Below are 16,554 nucleotides of genomic sequence, written 5' to 3' on the forward strand. Positions count from 1 at the left end.
ATGTAATCTTCCACAGTTAGACTCCATATAACATACGAATGAAAAGAAAAAATATTAAACTCTATACAACTCAACAAAGACCAATATATTTTAAGTGAAACAAATATGGTCAAATTCATTGAAAGCAAAGGGGACAATGTGTTATAATGGTTGATCAATAAGACCCCTCTACTTTTTAAGTTAAGTTCTCGAGCTTATTCTCACCAGCAGCAATGTTTTGGACCACCTCTCTCGTGTGCTTATCTATTGTGATAGGTTGCAACCTCTCTTCGAAGCGAAAACTACTTCACAGTGCTGTTCAAAGTTGTACAAAACGTGTTATATAACTGTCCTGGACAAAAGCTGTCTATTACATAGAGAAACTTCTAGAGTGTGAGCCTAGCTAGAAGCAAGAGAGCCAGGTATATTTGCTCCCACTAGAAATTAGAGAGTAAAGAAGTATCTAGCAGCCAACTCGTTTATGGAAATGTGTTTCATATGGCTTGCTGTCATTATTGGCAGAGTAATGCACTGCCTCTGGAAAATTCGAAAATGCATGCCAAGCTGCCAGAAAGCATCTGATAAAGCAACATATGCAGAATTGGCTATGGTGTGCTATGCATTAATATACTGACACAACACACTGACAGTCACTGTTTAATATACTGACATAACACAAAAGCATCGTGTTTGTCAGGTGAGCACTATTTATTTATTACTATTTATCTTTTTATCTGGTAATATCATATGGTGTCTGATATATGACATAAGATGTGGTCCTTAATTTGCACATTGTATAGATCCCGAGGAGAATTAGTTAATTGGGGAAATGTCCAGCATATAGGACTCGATGCTTATTGCAAAAAATTCCGATTCTCATATGATTACAGTTTTTGAATTATTTATTGGTCTGCGATAAGGTTGTGTTTAAAGTTTTATAGAGTGCATATTAGCTCTTTACAACAAAATAGTCAATGGCTGTTATTTTAATTACAGATGCTAAAAATACCAAACACGCCCATTAGGAAGAATTGTCTTAGCTATACCTTGCATCCTGACCGGATTCAGGCAGGATTACTCTAACAGAAAGGAAGGTATGCTTTTACTTATTGTAATAGTCATAAGAGGATGTCAGCAGTGCAAATGCTCAGTGTGAACGATGCGGTTTTCTATTCTTGATTATAGAATTTGACCATAGCAAAGTGCAGAGATACAGGTATGTGAGGGCATATGGTCCCTTAACAATTTCTCCTTGCACCTTGGAGCACACTACACTAATCGGATTCACTGATGTTTCCACGTTGTGGATTTAGTGGTTTGGGTATTGGGTGTGATGTCACACGATTTGTACACACATGATTAGATAAATTAGCATGATGATCACTGAGACTACTTACGAATATTGTAATTTTAATGTGGTATTTCTGCCTCACTATAAATAATTTACTATGTACACCATCTTAAATTTGACACTGAGATATAGTGGACCCCATTCCATGTCATTATTGATGTATTTAATTATCAATAAGTGGCTTGTGACGACAATGTATATATGTCTTTCCAGCCCTGAGGAAGTCGCGGGTGTTATACCCGGAGCGACGAAACATGTGTTGGCGGGAACTACTGGAATGAACAATAAAAGAACAAACTTCCATCAATATTGTGTTTTATGAAAATTAATGCACTATTGTTGACGTGTAGCAGGACTTTGAACATGTTTGTGTGCTAGGGCTTGGCATAATTAACAGGATTGGGTTAAAGGTAAAGAGGAACTCCTTGACCAGTTGACTATGGATTGTCAATACTCGAAAGGTTAAGAATTATGATGAAGAGTCTTTGATGTAGAAGTAGCAATACCTGTTACTACAGCCTTCTAAAATCAAGGAGTGGAGCTAATTAAGTAGTACAGCTTTGGATAAGTAATGAAAAGGATGAGTTTAATTCACTAACCTGTTATCAGAGGACACCCATGGAAAAGGAGAATGTAGACCTGAGGGCAGCAAGTCAGAACCGCTTCGACAGCTTCATCCGTCAGGTTTACACATCGGCCCATGTGAATCTCCTGTAAAGGTAAAAATGCTTTATTATAATGCTCTTGTAAATATGTAAATTAATTTAAATATTGATTTTGCTTTTTAATATGGACGAACAAGCCAATACAGTCTGCTGAATTTCCTACCTACATATGACATTTAGACAGCCCATAACCTCTTGCTTTACACTTGCTAACTCAGTGTATTTACTCATTGTTACTGCCATCAATCATCTCGCTGACATTGTTTTATGTATTTACTATGAATTTCTTTCCTTTAAGAACAAAAATGTTCTTCCCTACTAGAATTATCTTGCAGCTGGTTCTATGTTTCTTTCTTGTATCGTTTATGCTTTTTACGGTATATACTTTGTTCACCCACTCATATGTTTTTAAAACAGTGAGCCTCTGCTCATATAGAATTATAGTTTTAACAATGGACTTATTTCTTAGACTTAACTAGTGATGAAAGCAGTGATAACACAATTTTTCGTTTCCAGTCCCCTGTCCAAGCAAAGAAATAATAGCTCAAGTGTATTTCTTGAGCACTTGTATCTTTAACAAGTTCACACCCATTTTGGGATACTCAAGCTGCCATGCAGGGAATATCCAGAATTATTTTCATGTTTATGGTTCCCAAACACAGTACAGCGGCACAAATTCTGGTCTATATTTTGTAGTCCATTCTATGTTTCCGATAACTGACCACTTATTGAGGGTAAGGCAGATCCATCTTCACCTCCACTCAAAAAATAGATTTCAGATTCTTGTTCCGCTTACTTATAGATACATTTTAGTATTTTTGAATGATATTAAAGCTAGAAAATCACGCTACGGAAAGAATGGAGATACAAGAGTTCAAACCAAGTAAAACATCGGGATGTATGAACAGCGCTACACCATATAAACAGGTACAGTTCAGAGATGGAAACAACTTCAAATGATGGCACTGGGGCTTGCCACAAGTATATTATCAGTACTGCTGTTATCATGGTGTACATCTGTTTAATTCACAGTTAATCTCACAAATCAATGCATGTAAATGGACAACCATGAAGATATCACACCCTCCCTAACATATAGTGACTAACTAGGAAGGAGTGTTACGAAGCTTAAGGGATCTGTAACCTGAAGAAGGCCTTAGACCCTGTTGGGTGATATAAGAGGCAGACACATGTCGGTACAAGCAGACAGGGTAATGGAGTCGAAGGTTCTCACATATACCCATTTAGAATGAGTTTTTAATCCTACCAAGAGGGACCTATAATAAATATATGGTGGGTGTCACCTTAGGCCGTTTTAATTGTATTTGTTCTATTCACTTGGGATCCCAGGTTCTAAATCATTTTGTTTCATAACCCTTTTACATAAACAATAGCGCTCCCCCTGAGAGTTGGATTGCGCCAGGGTGTGCCAGCAGCCCTATGATGAAGCGTGCCAGCAGCCCTATGATGAAGCATGCCACTATCTAGTGGGTGAGGACAATCTTAACAAGCATTTGCAATGCGACAGGTCTCGCATTATTAAAGTTTGAGCTATTGGCATTGCTAAGTAATGCAACACCAATAGCTCAAACTTTAATAATGCGAGACCTATTGCATTGCAAATGCTTGTTTGTTCTGCTCTAGTGAATGTGGTGGGCCAACAGGACCATTTTGCTCCATAGCACTACAATGTTGTTTCGTTACATTCAATCCCTGTGACACTTAATTCAGGGTGCCCCCTACAGAGGGTGGACAATGCTGCTCAACTGGCTGCATTTGTGGACAGGAGACCTGCCAAAAACGTCTTGTTTTCTTTAATGGCTGAAAGGGCTCCCCGTAGACATTCAGGTTCTTTGACCACTACCAAAATAGCTTCCCAGATGATTGCCTAAGTGCAGGGGATTAGAATACTAGAAACTCCAGGTTCTTCTGTGTTGCACATAAAAGAGTGGGCAACACTGTTCGAGGTTCAGAATGACGCCTGCATTAGCAACCCCTATTCATTTAGGCCCAACTGACCTTCCAGCGGCCTGCAAGATACTATTAGTGATAAATGCCCTAGACATTGCTAATGTATTTGATTTGTTAAACTAGGCCTTCTTATGAAAGGTTCTCCAGAATGCCAATGTGGGAAAAGGCTTTAGGAGTAGTTAATGCGCTTTATAGATCTAGGTCTCAGTACTCACAAGAAAAGCAAAGCTGACCTTGCCGGGATTCCATTCTGGCGCTGGCACAACACGGAGTTTCTCCGGCAGGTACTCAACCTACTTAGTTAACCTAATAGTTTGTAAACAGTTGCCAGACAGGAGCCACTTGGACAATGTCCAATTCATATTCTGGGTAATCCAGGGTGCATAAGCATTTTTGCTGAGTCACCGAATAAGCTATTTATAAAAACATGCAACCGCTGTGGGAAGGTAATAATCTACAAACTAACATAACCAGTTTTTTTTGGCAATGCCATGACTTCACTATGCATATACTTGCCAGAATGTGTGTTTACATTATAGTTACGTAGAAACGAGTATAGAATGTGATCTACAAACGGACCTTCAGTATCACCCACAAGTCGATTTTCTTTGCCTGTTTTGCTCGACAGAGATCCTATTTGGTCTCCATATTTATTCTTGCTGACTCAGGTGGGATCAAGTTGTTGATCATTCAGCTACTGTTTGCAACAACTACATCTGCTGTGCGGCTTAGAGCAGAACATCACTATAAAGCCATTGTTGTGCTGTAGAATCAAATAATAAAGGGAACACAAAAAAAAAGTTGCCTAAAAACGAATACCAACGAGAGATGTATATATATATATATATATATGCAAAAAAGAAGCAGAGAACTCTGGGTAGTTCTCAAGTTTAGGTGGAAAGCAGCTCCTGTATGGAACACTCTCAACACCAGCGACACTCTAGATCTGCTCACCTCAAATGTCTGTTTTTCTATCAAAATCTTTAAGCACAGGATTAGCACAGTGCCATCCACGCCGAGATAGAAAAGGACAAAGTCTTTTGCCTTTTGTACAGCAAAGTCTTTATGCATAGGACTAGATTTTGATAGAAAAACAGACATTTAAGGTGAGCAGATCTAGAGTGTCACTGGTGTTGAGAGTGTTCCATACAGGAGCTGCTTTCCACCTAAACTTGAGAACTACCCAGAGTTCTCTGCTTCTTTTTTGCATATTTTATTCGTCACTCTATGCCTGAAAGGGTATTTCTTTGAATTATACTGGGTGCTCCCTTGTGTCTGGACAAAGCTATACCTCTCTGAAGAGCTCTAATTAGAGCGAAACACTGTATCAGGGGTTGCTTTTACTCATTTCAGGTTGGCTTGATTGGTATTTTGTCAATTCAAAGCTGTAATACTGTGCCTGGAGTGGTAATTGGCTTTTGTCATTTTACAGCTCGGCAAGGACAGCACTCTGCTAGTCCTATGCATAAAGACTTTGCTGTACAAAAGGCAAAAGACTTTGTCCTTTTCTATCTCGGCGTGGATGGCACTGTGCTAATCCTGTGCTTAAAGATTTTGATAGAAAAACAGACATTTGAGGTGAGCAGATCTAGAGTGTCGCTGGTGTTGAGAGTGTTCCATACAGGAGCTGCTTTCCACCTAAACTTGAGAACTACCCAGAGTTCTCTGCTTCTTTTTTGCATATTTTATTCGTCACTCTATGCCTGAAAGGGTATTTCTTTGATATATATATATATATATATATATATATATATATATATATATATATATATATATATATATATATATATATATATATGTTTAACCAAACGCCCTTGCGCTCAGGAAGGCACTCGACAATGCTCTCACAGTGATTGCCTCGCTGCAGCACGCATTTCCTCAGTCCATAAATTATAACCATGCCAGACGCGTTTCGAGGCCAGCGCCTCTTAGTCATGGGCTTTACACAGAGGCATAGAATGGCTCACCTGTTTGTTATTCAAATTTATTACAACCGCCTTTAGTGGGCGTGGTTTACAGTAAACAGCACGTTGCATGCTGGTTAATGCAGTCCAACAGGTAAGAACAGTGTCCATCCTTTAGTAGGCTCCATGCCTCTGTGTGAATTAACAGCTTTTAATATCCTTTAGTAGGTAAGGACTTCTGGTATTGCGCGCTTCCTTTTGCAGCAGAACATTGTGCCTCATGGAAAGGAATCATTGTCCTCCACAGCCTTTCACCCAATTGTAAAATGGTGCACCTCCTGTTGCCGCGGCTCGGGCAGCCGCGTATATTTATGTTCAACCAAACGCCCTTGCGCTCAGGAAGGCACTCGACAATGTTCTCACAGTGATTGCCTCGATGCAGCACGCATATCCTCAGTCCATAAATTATAACCATGCCCGACGCGTTTCGAGGCCAGCGCCTCTTAGTCATGGGCTTTACACAGAGGCATAGAATGGCTCACCTGTTTGTTATTCAAATTTATTACAATATATATATATTATCTACTGGCGGTCGCCAGTAGATAGTTATAGTTAGGACCGTGTTTCCATAGAAAATCTGAAAATTCTATTTTGAATAACTTTGGCGCCGGTTGACGAATCCTTGCGAAATTTTCAAAACTAATGGGGCGCTCCGCTCAGCTCCTACCCTGAAAGTCCCGGGGTGATTCGTCAAGCGGGGGCTGAGAAAAAAGGGGGGTCCCAAAATGCGTTTTCCCCATGCATTTTCCCATAGGACCTTTAGTCGAAGGTACAGCCAGAACGGCTGAACAGAATTACTTGAAATTTGGCAGAGAGGTAGTCCTCAGGTCAGGCATGTGCCTTTTGCATATATGGTGTCAATCTGTTCAGTAGTTCCTGAGAAAATTGCAGTTAGAAGCACATAAATATCTATAGGGGCGCACGGTGCGCGCACCCTAATGTGCGCGAGCGTAATTCTGATTGGTGGTTACATGTCAGTCAACGTTCGAATCAGTCGAAATCAGGAAGTGTCGGCCGCCATTTTCTGTGTTTTGGTTGTGTGATAGTGAAAAAGAAAGGCGGAGAACGTGAAAAGGGGGCAGGGTAGAGAGTTCCGGACCCCCTAGACTTTGTCAGGGGGTCCCTGAAGGACCCCGAAGGATGAAAAAAACATTTTATTTTTTTTTCAAAAGAATCGCACGGTGCGCGCACCGTGCGCGCACGGTGAAAAACCTTAATAATATATATATATTTAAACAAGCCATTCCATATTACAGGTTACAGTCAATCTATAACTATATACATAGGTAGTTTATTGTAAAATAAATATATAAAAAATATAATAATACATACATAACTTAGCATTTAAAAAACCTTACAAATTCACTTAAAAAACCATAGGTTTCACACACGTTATAGTTAGGAATTAGCATTTAAAAAACCTTGCAAATTCACTTAAAAAACCATAGGTTTCACACGTTATAGTTAGCTGGACATTACACTCGTAAAAAACCATTGAAATTCCCCCGTTATAGTTAGTTCAGATAACTATAACTCGCGCGACCGCCACTCTATCACAAGGATGATGTCATCAGTGATGTCATGAGTGATGCCACTGACCATGTCATGAGTGATGTAATATGTGACGTCATGAGCAGTGTATTGCGGGTGCGCGAGTTATAGTTATCTGAACTAACTATAACGGGGGAATTTCATTGTTTTTTTACGAGAGAAATGTCCAACTAACTATAACATGTGTGAAACCTATGGTTTTTTAAGTGAATATATATATATATATATAAAATGTTGCTAGACCCTCCACAATTTGAAACCTACAACAACAAAATAAAACAGAAGATAAGTGGTTTCCATTTTGGCTGGGGAAATGATCAGGGAATACGTCTATTGGCAAAAACACAAATCACACATCGAAATCTCCAGTCCTGAAAAACAACCACTACTTGTGCTCCACCTCCTGTTGAAATTTTTACCTTATCTGTTGACCATGCTGGAGTTTTCAGACAAACCACATTACGTGCCCGACTAACCATTTTAAACTTTAACCTTGCTTCAAATAGTAGTGAATCCGGAGCTAGAGTAGAAGTCAAATAGAACCATACTTCCTAGCTCGGGCAATCAGACTGGCTGGGGTATGTAGCACTGCCTTTAAAGAGTGAGAGATCTTAGTTGGCCCATCACCACACTGCATTACCTAAATCTGTTCAGATCTGATCCCATGATCAATAGTATCAAAATGCTACAGAGCAATCCAGAGGTACTAACAAACAGGCACCTCTCAAGCGTGCAGTGGTATCATAACGCACTTAGAGGATAACAGTTGTTGTGTCACCACTAGCCATAGAAAGTTCTCAGAAAATATTTTCTTAAATTATCACTCACTCTCCAACCAATCATGTATTAGAACCTATAAATTAGGAATTTCTCTTCCAAGAAAAATTTCCTACAGATCATGGTCTTTAAGAGCCTCTTTGCAAGTTATAATAAAACCAACACGAGTACAGAGTAAACAATGTCACATCACAATCCAATCCATTTATTAACAATAATTCATTATGGTCTCTTAAATAATTCCTCGTTCATTTGCCGGCCTTTTCTTCCGCTTAATGCATTGATTTTTTAGCCTCCTTTTGGTAGCATGCTCAGTTTAAAAAACATCCATCATTTCGGTTGCCAGTGTGCCACCTCTTTTACACCCCCAAGTATTTATCTTTGCTGATGCAGTGCCTCCCACTCCCCTTTCACCCAAACTGGAAGCAACGCCACATGTGGATTCAAGAATTCAGCATAGCATCCCAGATGCTTCTGATTACATTTGTGCCACGGCTTGCAAGCACAGAGGTGGTGGCTTCAGGTAAGGGCTAACAGCGAGGCAAACAATGGCAGAAATGGGAGTAACTTAGCAATCATGAAATGGTGCTAAAAGAAGATGGTTTGCGTTTTCAGGACTTCTAGATGCAGCATTAGCCACTTTTTGTGCTTCTTGTGCGCCTTCCCTCTGAATTGCTGATGACGGGGAGACAAGTAAGTAGGCTTTAAACCCATGTGGCGGTCACTCTAAGGGAACCATGGAGAAGACACAGACACACACCTGCCTCCTCAATGAAGCATGGGTTCATTCTGAAATCCTTGGTAAGGCAAACAAGCAGCACTGAAAGTGATCGTGAAAGCGATCGCTATTGTAAAAAAAGAAAACACGCCGGCGAGTGGTGCGCGCGCGTCACAGCCAGCCGTATGGTTTCAATTATCATGCCCGTGTCTGGGCACGATAATTGAAACCACATGGGCTTTGGTGCGCGTAACAGACACCAATAGGCCGTGGGCGGAGCAATGCGCCCGCCTTTGGCCTATTGCTTGCTCTGTTAAAAAAACGCACACACTCAAAGCCCAATAAAAGAAGACAACACTAAAAACACGCAAGAGCGTGTACAATTCCAGGGTCCATTTCGGAACCCCGGACATAAGGACTCTCGCCTGCGTGAGCACTGCTACGCTGTGCAACACAGGGCGCGAGCCCTAAAACCCCATTGGGGTTTCCCTAATTGAATTGAGGGATGTTGATTAGTTTTGATACTTGTGGCCAGGAACTAAGTTGGCCTGTCTTTTGTTTTTTCCCCCCTTTTCAGGGACTCCCCCTAGTTTATGTGTAGTTTAATTTATTATGTGTGCTTCTCGTTGTGTGAGTTATATATCAACATACAGACAAATCTCACGATAGCAGATGCTATGATGATATCCAAGGACTCTGGACCAACTAGGCGAAAAGAAGTATTTTTTGATGCAAAGGAGGGATCACGTCATAGAACAGATTACAGACCTAACGCTCCGTTCTCACGATTGCATCAGGGGCTTTCTGATACTTGTGAATGTTCATAGTCAGTTCATAGTCGGAAAGGAGTCTCACAGCTTGGCAGGCCAAATTGCACCACTGATAGATACATTGAAGGCTGTTCATCTGAGACAATGGAATTCGGAAAGTTCCAGTTACCAAATGCAACAAATCAATGTTTGATGGAGAGTTGTAACTGGCTAATGTTTTTTTCTTATTACTGCACAGGCCAATTTGTGATCGTTAATGACTGGGTCTTTAGGTCTCACTTTGACCTGGCTTACAGAAGCAAAATGTGTGCACTCACCACTCCACTTTAATTATGGAAGGGCTCCGTGGATGCTCCGTCTTCCCTTCCCTCCTGCCAATTTGGCAGTGCCTAGGACCCAGAGGGTCTCCCTAGCAGCGAGTGGATGGCAGAATAAACTGACAAAGTAGACTGCACTATAGTCTGGCTTATGTCTACCCCCTGATGCCCCGAATGGGCTTGAGGGTTGAGACACATTGGGTCCTAAACCCTGGGGGTTGTTATCAGTTACAAATGCATGCAGTTGCATGCACTCAGATCACTATGGCAATATTAACTGACAAAAAATCTCTAGTCTACAAAACCTTAATCATTACTACACCTGATACTTTTATAAGTTTGAGAGCTTCCTGGGAGAACGATGTGACGACCCTGGATGAGGAAGACTCTGCATACAGTTCATATGGCCTCCCAGGAGGTGGCGATATTATCCAAATTGTGAGCATTTTAATTTCATTACATATACCGGATATACTGTATATGTTGCTATGACAAATATAGCATATAACTCCTCTCCAATGTATTTACTGTGCCAAGTAGTGGAGGGTGACTTCTACCATATAGTCCTGGGGCTGCAATGTGGTACTAACATTCTGTGATGGGGTGGCCAAAACAGTTGTCTGTTCCAACCTCAATATCCGTATCCCCTGGCACTGCTGAACATCCTCAGGGTTCTTGATATCAACAGATACATACAAGTTTTCCTCCATTTGGACCTGGTCCTGACTAAGAGGGATAATGCCAAAAACAGCTGAGCGGCCAAGGCTGCAGGACTCAAAAGATGGATGTCTGGGATGGATTAATGCAGGACATTGGAGGCCACAATCCATAAAGCCTGTGAATGCCATCAGCGACATCAGAAGATTTGGAGGCCTTGGATGGCGTTTCTGGGCTAAATTCGAGATAGAAATTTGGTTCTGTTACAATGTGTTATTCATAGTTGTAACCTCGCCTCTGATTGCCAAACCACTAAAACATGCTCTCTAGTTATCAGGTTGTATCGGCCATCTTGAAAGTCCTATTCATTGTTATTCCCTTTGCTGTGCCCCTTCTGGAAATCTTAATATAGATAGTTCATTAAAAAACGAAAGAAAACATTGACCAATGAGATTCCTTTGCTTTCTTGACTCTCCTTTGATAAATACGCAGCTGCAAACGCATACAACTTAACCAGAATTCCTTTTGAGAAGCACGTGGAGCAGCTTAGGTGATCTTTTTATACTTGCAGAAAAAAAGGCAGTAAAATCTGGTTCTTTTCAAAAAGACTTCCAGAGTCTCGTGAGTTTTAGATGGTTTGGTTTTAAGAGCACAATATTTGAACTTGAAACTTTACTGCATGCTCCTGACAAACAAGTTACTTACCTTTTTTCTGGTAGAGACTAAACTGCAGATTTCGCTCCTTTTGAATATTCCTCTAGGTGTCAGAGTGGATCCAGAAAATCTTAAGCAGTATTCTTGTGTGTACTGGAGTCCTGAGTTCCACTATAGGCGAAATGTATCTCTTATCGAGAGCTGTTTTTGGAACTCCCGTTGTGTAGAAGTGCTGACAGTACAGGTTCTCAGCTGTGGCGAATGGATCAGCCAAGGTTCCCCGCATTTGCGGAAGAGACCTTGCGACACCTCCAACTGTAACGGTCATCCGTGATCCGCAAGACATCGATGGCTGAGTTCGCTGCTCTGGAGTACACAGAGCCTGTCAGGTGTAGCACGACCAGGAAAATAACCTGGCGTTCTAGTCACATCTGGAGCCTCTTGGCACAGGGTCCATGACCCCATCCGCCCTGTTGCGTATCACATGGCAGTGGTCTTGTCTGTGAACACAAACCATCCTCTCTTTGATGGATGGTAGGAAGGCTTGCAAGGCCAAGTCAATGATAAGTAACTTGTCCGTCTGATAGAGACATCTAGCTGCAGATTCCTTACCTTTGAATAGACACCCAAGCAATACCATCCCCAGAGGAGGGACTGTGGACAAGTTTAGACCAGGAAGTCCTGCAGGACAGAGTAGCCAAAAAGGCCATTCCCGTGGCCTTGACCGTCTAGTGGTTCTTGGTAAACATATGCAGGTATGTTGCTGCCCTAAAACTGTTGAGGACTGGAACTCCACATTGCCATGCAATGGTAGCAGCCTTAGCTCTGTACAATATTTTACAAATGTATGCTACCGACAGGCGTACACGGTCTTGGTAGAGGGATGCCTTGTTGTCAAAATAACATTACAGACTTCGGAGGAAGGTCGAATACTAGCAACTGCCGCCGCTCTATTTCCATGCAAGGTGGAGTAGAGTTGACAGATTCGGGTGGAGGACCCTCCCCTGCAGCTGCGACAGAAGATCCTCCCGAAGGGGCAGCCTGATCGGAGTATCGATGCCCAGTTGAAGAAGCTAGTGGTACCAGACTCTCCGTGCACAGTCCGGAGCCACAAGAATGACTTGGGCCCGTTTGCTCCTGATCTTCTTGAGCATTCTGGACCGGAGTGGTATTGGTGGAAAGGCGTAAAGGAGGCCTGAGCGCCACTCAAGGCGAAAAGCGTCTTCGAGCAAGAACCGCCTTGAAAACTCTAACATGCAAGACTGCTGACATTGCACGTTTTCAGCGGAGACTAACATTTCTAACCAAGGCTCTCCCCACTGTTGAAAGAGGCCTAGCGCCACCTCCGGATGGAGATACCATTTGTGAACCGCCAGGCATCAACTGCTGAGTTTATCCGTCCTGTCATTCACAGAACCTGCCAGGTGTTGAACCACCAGGAATATAGCCTGCTGTTCCAGCCATGTCCAGAGGCGCAGGTCCTCCTCACAAAGGGTCCACGACCCCGCCCCACTCTGTTTGTTGCAGTACCCAATGGCAGTGGTGTTGTCAGTGAACACTTGAACAAGCTTTCCCTTGATAGAAGGAAAAAAGCCTCTCAATGCCAAACGAATCGCTCGGAGTAAGTTGATGTGGAGTCCAGGTTCCACCGGAAACTAGAGTCCTCTGATCTCCACCTTTCCCAGATGGCCGTCCATCCCAGAAGTTATGCATCTATCACTAAAGTGTGGTCTGGTTGGGGAAGGGAAAGGGATCTGCCTCTGACCTATTCACAGTCGTTTAGCCACCACTGCAGGTCCTGTGCAGTTCTCTCTGAGTTCTGGACTATGTTGGAGAGATTCCTCGGATGCAGCGCCCATTGGAACTTCAACTCCCACAGTAGAGCCTGCATATGCCATCTGGTGTGAGTCACTAGCAGGATGCAGAAAGGACATGAGGCTCAGCAGCCTCAGAGTCATTCTCTACGAAATCCAGGTTAGAGGCTGAAACATCAGTATCATAGCCTGATATCCTGGTGTCGCCACTAGGGAGGATAGGCCTGAAACCGCACTGTGTCGAGAACAGCTCTGATGAAAGGGAGTCTGAGAGGGAGTCAGATGTGACTTCAGTACGTTGATAGTGAACCCCAGGAAATGCAGGAGGTATACCGTAGTCTGCAGGTGGAGACGACCGCCTGGGGCGGGTTTGCCTTTAACAGCCAGTCGTCAAGACAGGGGAACCCCGAATCTGTGCGGATGAGCTGTGCCCACCGCCATCACTTTGGTGAACACCAGAGGGTGGACGGTGAGGCCAAAGGGGAGCACGGTGAACTGAAAGTGTGCGTGGCTGAATGTGACCTTTGACCCTGTCACCAAGCAGGTCGCTCCCCCCATCCGCCACGCAGCCCCCTGTGGGTTGAACCTCCGTTGCCGCTTTTGCCGCCTGACTGCTCGCTCCCTCTTTTATTCTGTACACCTGCGCTTGGCTTTCTGTGCCACTTTGTTTTTTCATTCTGTGCCCCTGTGTTTTGCCTTCTGTACCCCTGTGCTCTGTTGTCCCTCTCCCGCCGTTTTTTCCCCCGCCGCAGAGCCCCTGTGGCCCCGCCCCCTACACTCCCATTGGCCACCCCGCTCCCACCACCCAGCTGCTCCTCCCTCCCTCTGCCCTCATATGGAGGCCGCAAAGCGGCCTCGCAGCGGGTGCGCCCAAGGCAAGCCCGTCTGCGCCTGGACCGCACCCAGCGCCAGAACCCCTGGACCCCGCAACGCCAGACTGCCCTACGACACAAGCACCCTCCACGCTCTCAACACCAGACGAGACCACCCCTGCTACCGGGCCACCCCGAAACGCACCCAGGGGCCTTTCACCTGCCGGAACTGCAGATTCTCCAGCATCCAACCCTCCACACCACCAGCCAGAGAACCCAACCACCTCCGCTGCATCCTCATCAACACCCGCTCCGCTCGCAAGCACGCCATCGAACTCTGGGACCTCCTAGACACCACCGCCCCCGACGTCGCCTTCCTGACGGAGACCTGGCTGAACGCCACCTCAGAACCAGACATCGCCATAGCCATCCCACAGGGCTACAAGATCTCCCACAGAGACCGCACCAACGGAGTGGGAGGAGGAATCACCATCATCCACAAAGACTCCATCAAAATCTCAACAAACACCGATGACACCCTCACCACTGCCGAGCACATGCACTTCCACACCGACCCCAACACCACCCTCAGAGGAACTCTCATCTACAGACCTCCCGGACCCCGCCCACAGTTCAGTGACACCATCGCCGACCTCATCAGCACCCACGCCCTCGCTTCCACGGACTACTCCACCGCCCTGATCGACAACCTCGCCAACCTCGGACTCAAACAGCTCGTAACGACACCTACTCACGCCGCTGGACACACGCTCAACCCCATCTTCTCCGCAAGCCCCCACGTTTCCTTCAACCACACCACCGAACCACACTGGACCGACCACAGATGCGTCCACTTCACCTTCAGAAAACCCACCACACACCACCGCACCCAACAGTTACCACGCCGCTGCTGGGGCAAGGTCACCGAGGACCAACTGACTACCGCCCTTGCCCTGAGACCACCCACCGACCCAGACACCGCTGCGACCAACCTCACACAGTGGATCAACGACTGCGCCAACACCCTCGCCCCTCTCAAGACCTCTACAACCAACCACACCAACAAGAAAGCCGCCTGGTTCACCGAGGACCTCCGGATCTCCAAGCACACCAGTCGGAAGCTGGAGAAGAAATGGCTCCACGACCGAACACCAGACAACCACACAGTCCTCAAGAGCGCCACCCGCAGACACCACCAACTCATCAGGACCGCCAAGAAGACCGCCTTTAAGGACCGCCTAGACAACAACGCACACAACACCAAAGAGCTCTTCAGCATCGTGAAAGAACTCTCCAACCCCAGCTCCAACCCCAATGACATCCCGCCATCTCAAGCCCTGTGCGACTCCCTGGCCACCTTCTTCCACCGCAAGATCACCGACATCCACGACAGCTTCAACTCTGACCCCCCCGCACCCACCACCGAATCCACCACCCCTGCGACTAACACTCGCACCAGTCGCCTGACCGTCTGGTCCAGCGTCAGCGACGAAGACACCATCAAAACCATGAACTCCATCCACTCCGGATCCCCATCGGACCCCTGCCCTCACCACGTCTTCAACAAAGCCAGCGCAACCATCGCGCCCCACCTCCGGAAAACAATCAACTGTTCCTTCGAGACAGCAACCTTCCCAGAAAGCTGGAAGCACGCCGAGATCAACGCCCTTTTGAAGAAGGCCAAGGCGGACCCCAAGGACCTCAAGAACTTCCATCCCATCTCCCTGCTCCCTTTTCCGGCAAAAGTGACCGAGAAGATTGTCAACAAACAGCTGACCCGCTACCTCGAAGTTAACAACATCCTGGACCCTTCCCAATCCGGTTTTCGCAGCAACCACAGCACCGAGACCGCCCTCATCGCTGCCACTGACGACATCTGGACCCTGATGGACAAAGGAGAAACAGCCGCCCTCATCCTCCTGGACCTATCAGCAGCCTTTGACACGGTCTGCCACCGCACCCTATCAGCACGCCTCCATGACGCCGGTATCCAAGAGAAGGCCCTGGCCTGGCCCACATCCTTCCTCTCCGGCAGAACCCAGAGCGTCCGCCTCCCACCCTTCCACTCCAAAACCACCGAGATCATCTGCGGCGTCCCACAGGGATCCTCCCTCAGCCCGACACTGTTCAATATCTACATGGCCCCCCTCGCCCACATCGCACGACAACACAACCTCAACATCATCTCCTACGCCGACGACACCCAGCTGATCATATCCCTCACCAAAGATCCACACACTGCCAAAGCTAACTTGCACAGAGGAATGAAGGCCGTAGCCAACTGGATGAAGGACAGCAGACTGAAGCTGAACTCAGACAAGACAGAGGTCCTCATTCTCGGACCCACCCCATCAGCCTGGGACGACTCTTGGTGGCCCACGTCACTAGGCACAGCCCCGGAACCCACGGACCACGCACAAAACCTGGAGGTCATCCTCGACTCCACTCTCTCCATGACCAGGCAAGTCAACGCCGTCTCCGCGTCCTGCTTCAACACCCTCCGTATGCTCCGCAGGATCTTCAAATGGATCCCCCTCGACACGAGAAAAACCGT

At 45.4% G+C, this 16,554-nt stretch overlaps 1 protein-coding gene across 10 annotated transcripts in view; it reads right to left on the bottom strand.

The window, feature by feature from the left end:
• AMN1 (antagonist of mitotic exit network 1 homolog) overlaps positions 1–16,554 on the bottom strand; it is a 716,979-nt gene that overhangs the window by 11,220 nt on the left and 689,205 nt on the right. For 9 of the 10 annotated variants that reach the window (XM_085652369.1, XM_085652373.1, XM_085652376.1 and 6 more), the window contains one exon: positions 1,930–2,041. The exons of the other annotated variant lie outside the window; for it this stretch is intronic. In XM_085652369.1, coding sequence (XP_085508495.1) covers positions 1,930–2,041 — 112 coding nt within the window. The remainder of the gene's footprint in view (positions 1–1,929; positions 2,042–16,554) is intronic. 10 annotated transcript variants of the gene reach the window in all.

The sequence above is a fragment of the Triturus cristatus genome, chromosome 4_1, assembly GCF_964204655.1.
Source record: "Triturus cristatus chromosome 4_1, aTriCri1.1, whole genome shotgun sequence".
NCBI lineage: Eukaryota > Metazoa > Chordata > Amphibia > Caudata > Salamandridae > Triturus > Triturus cristatus.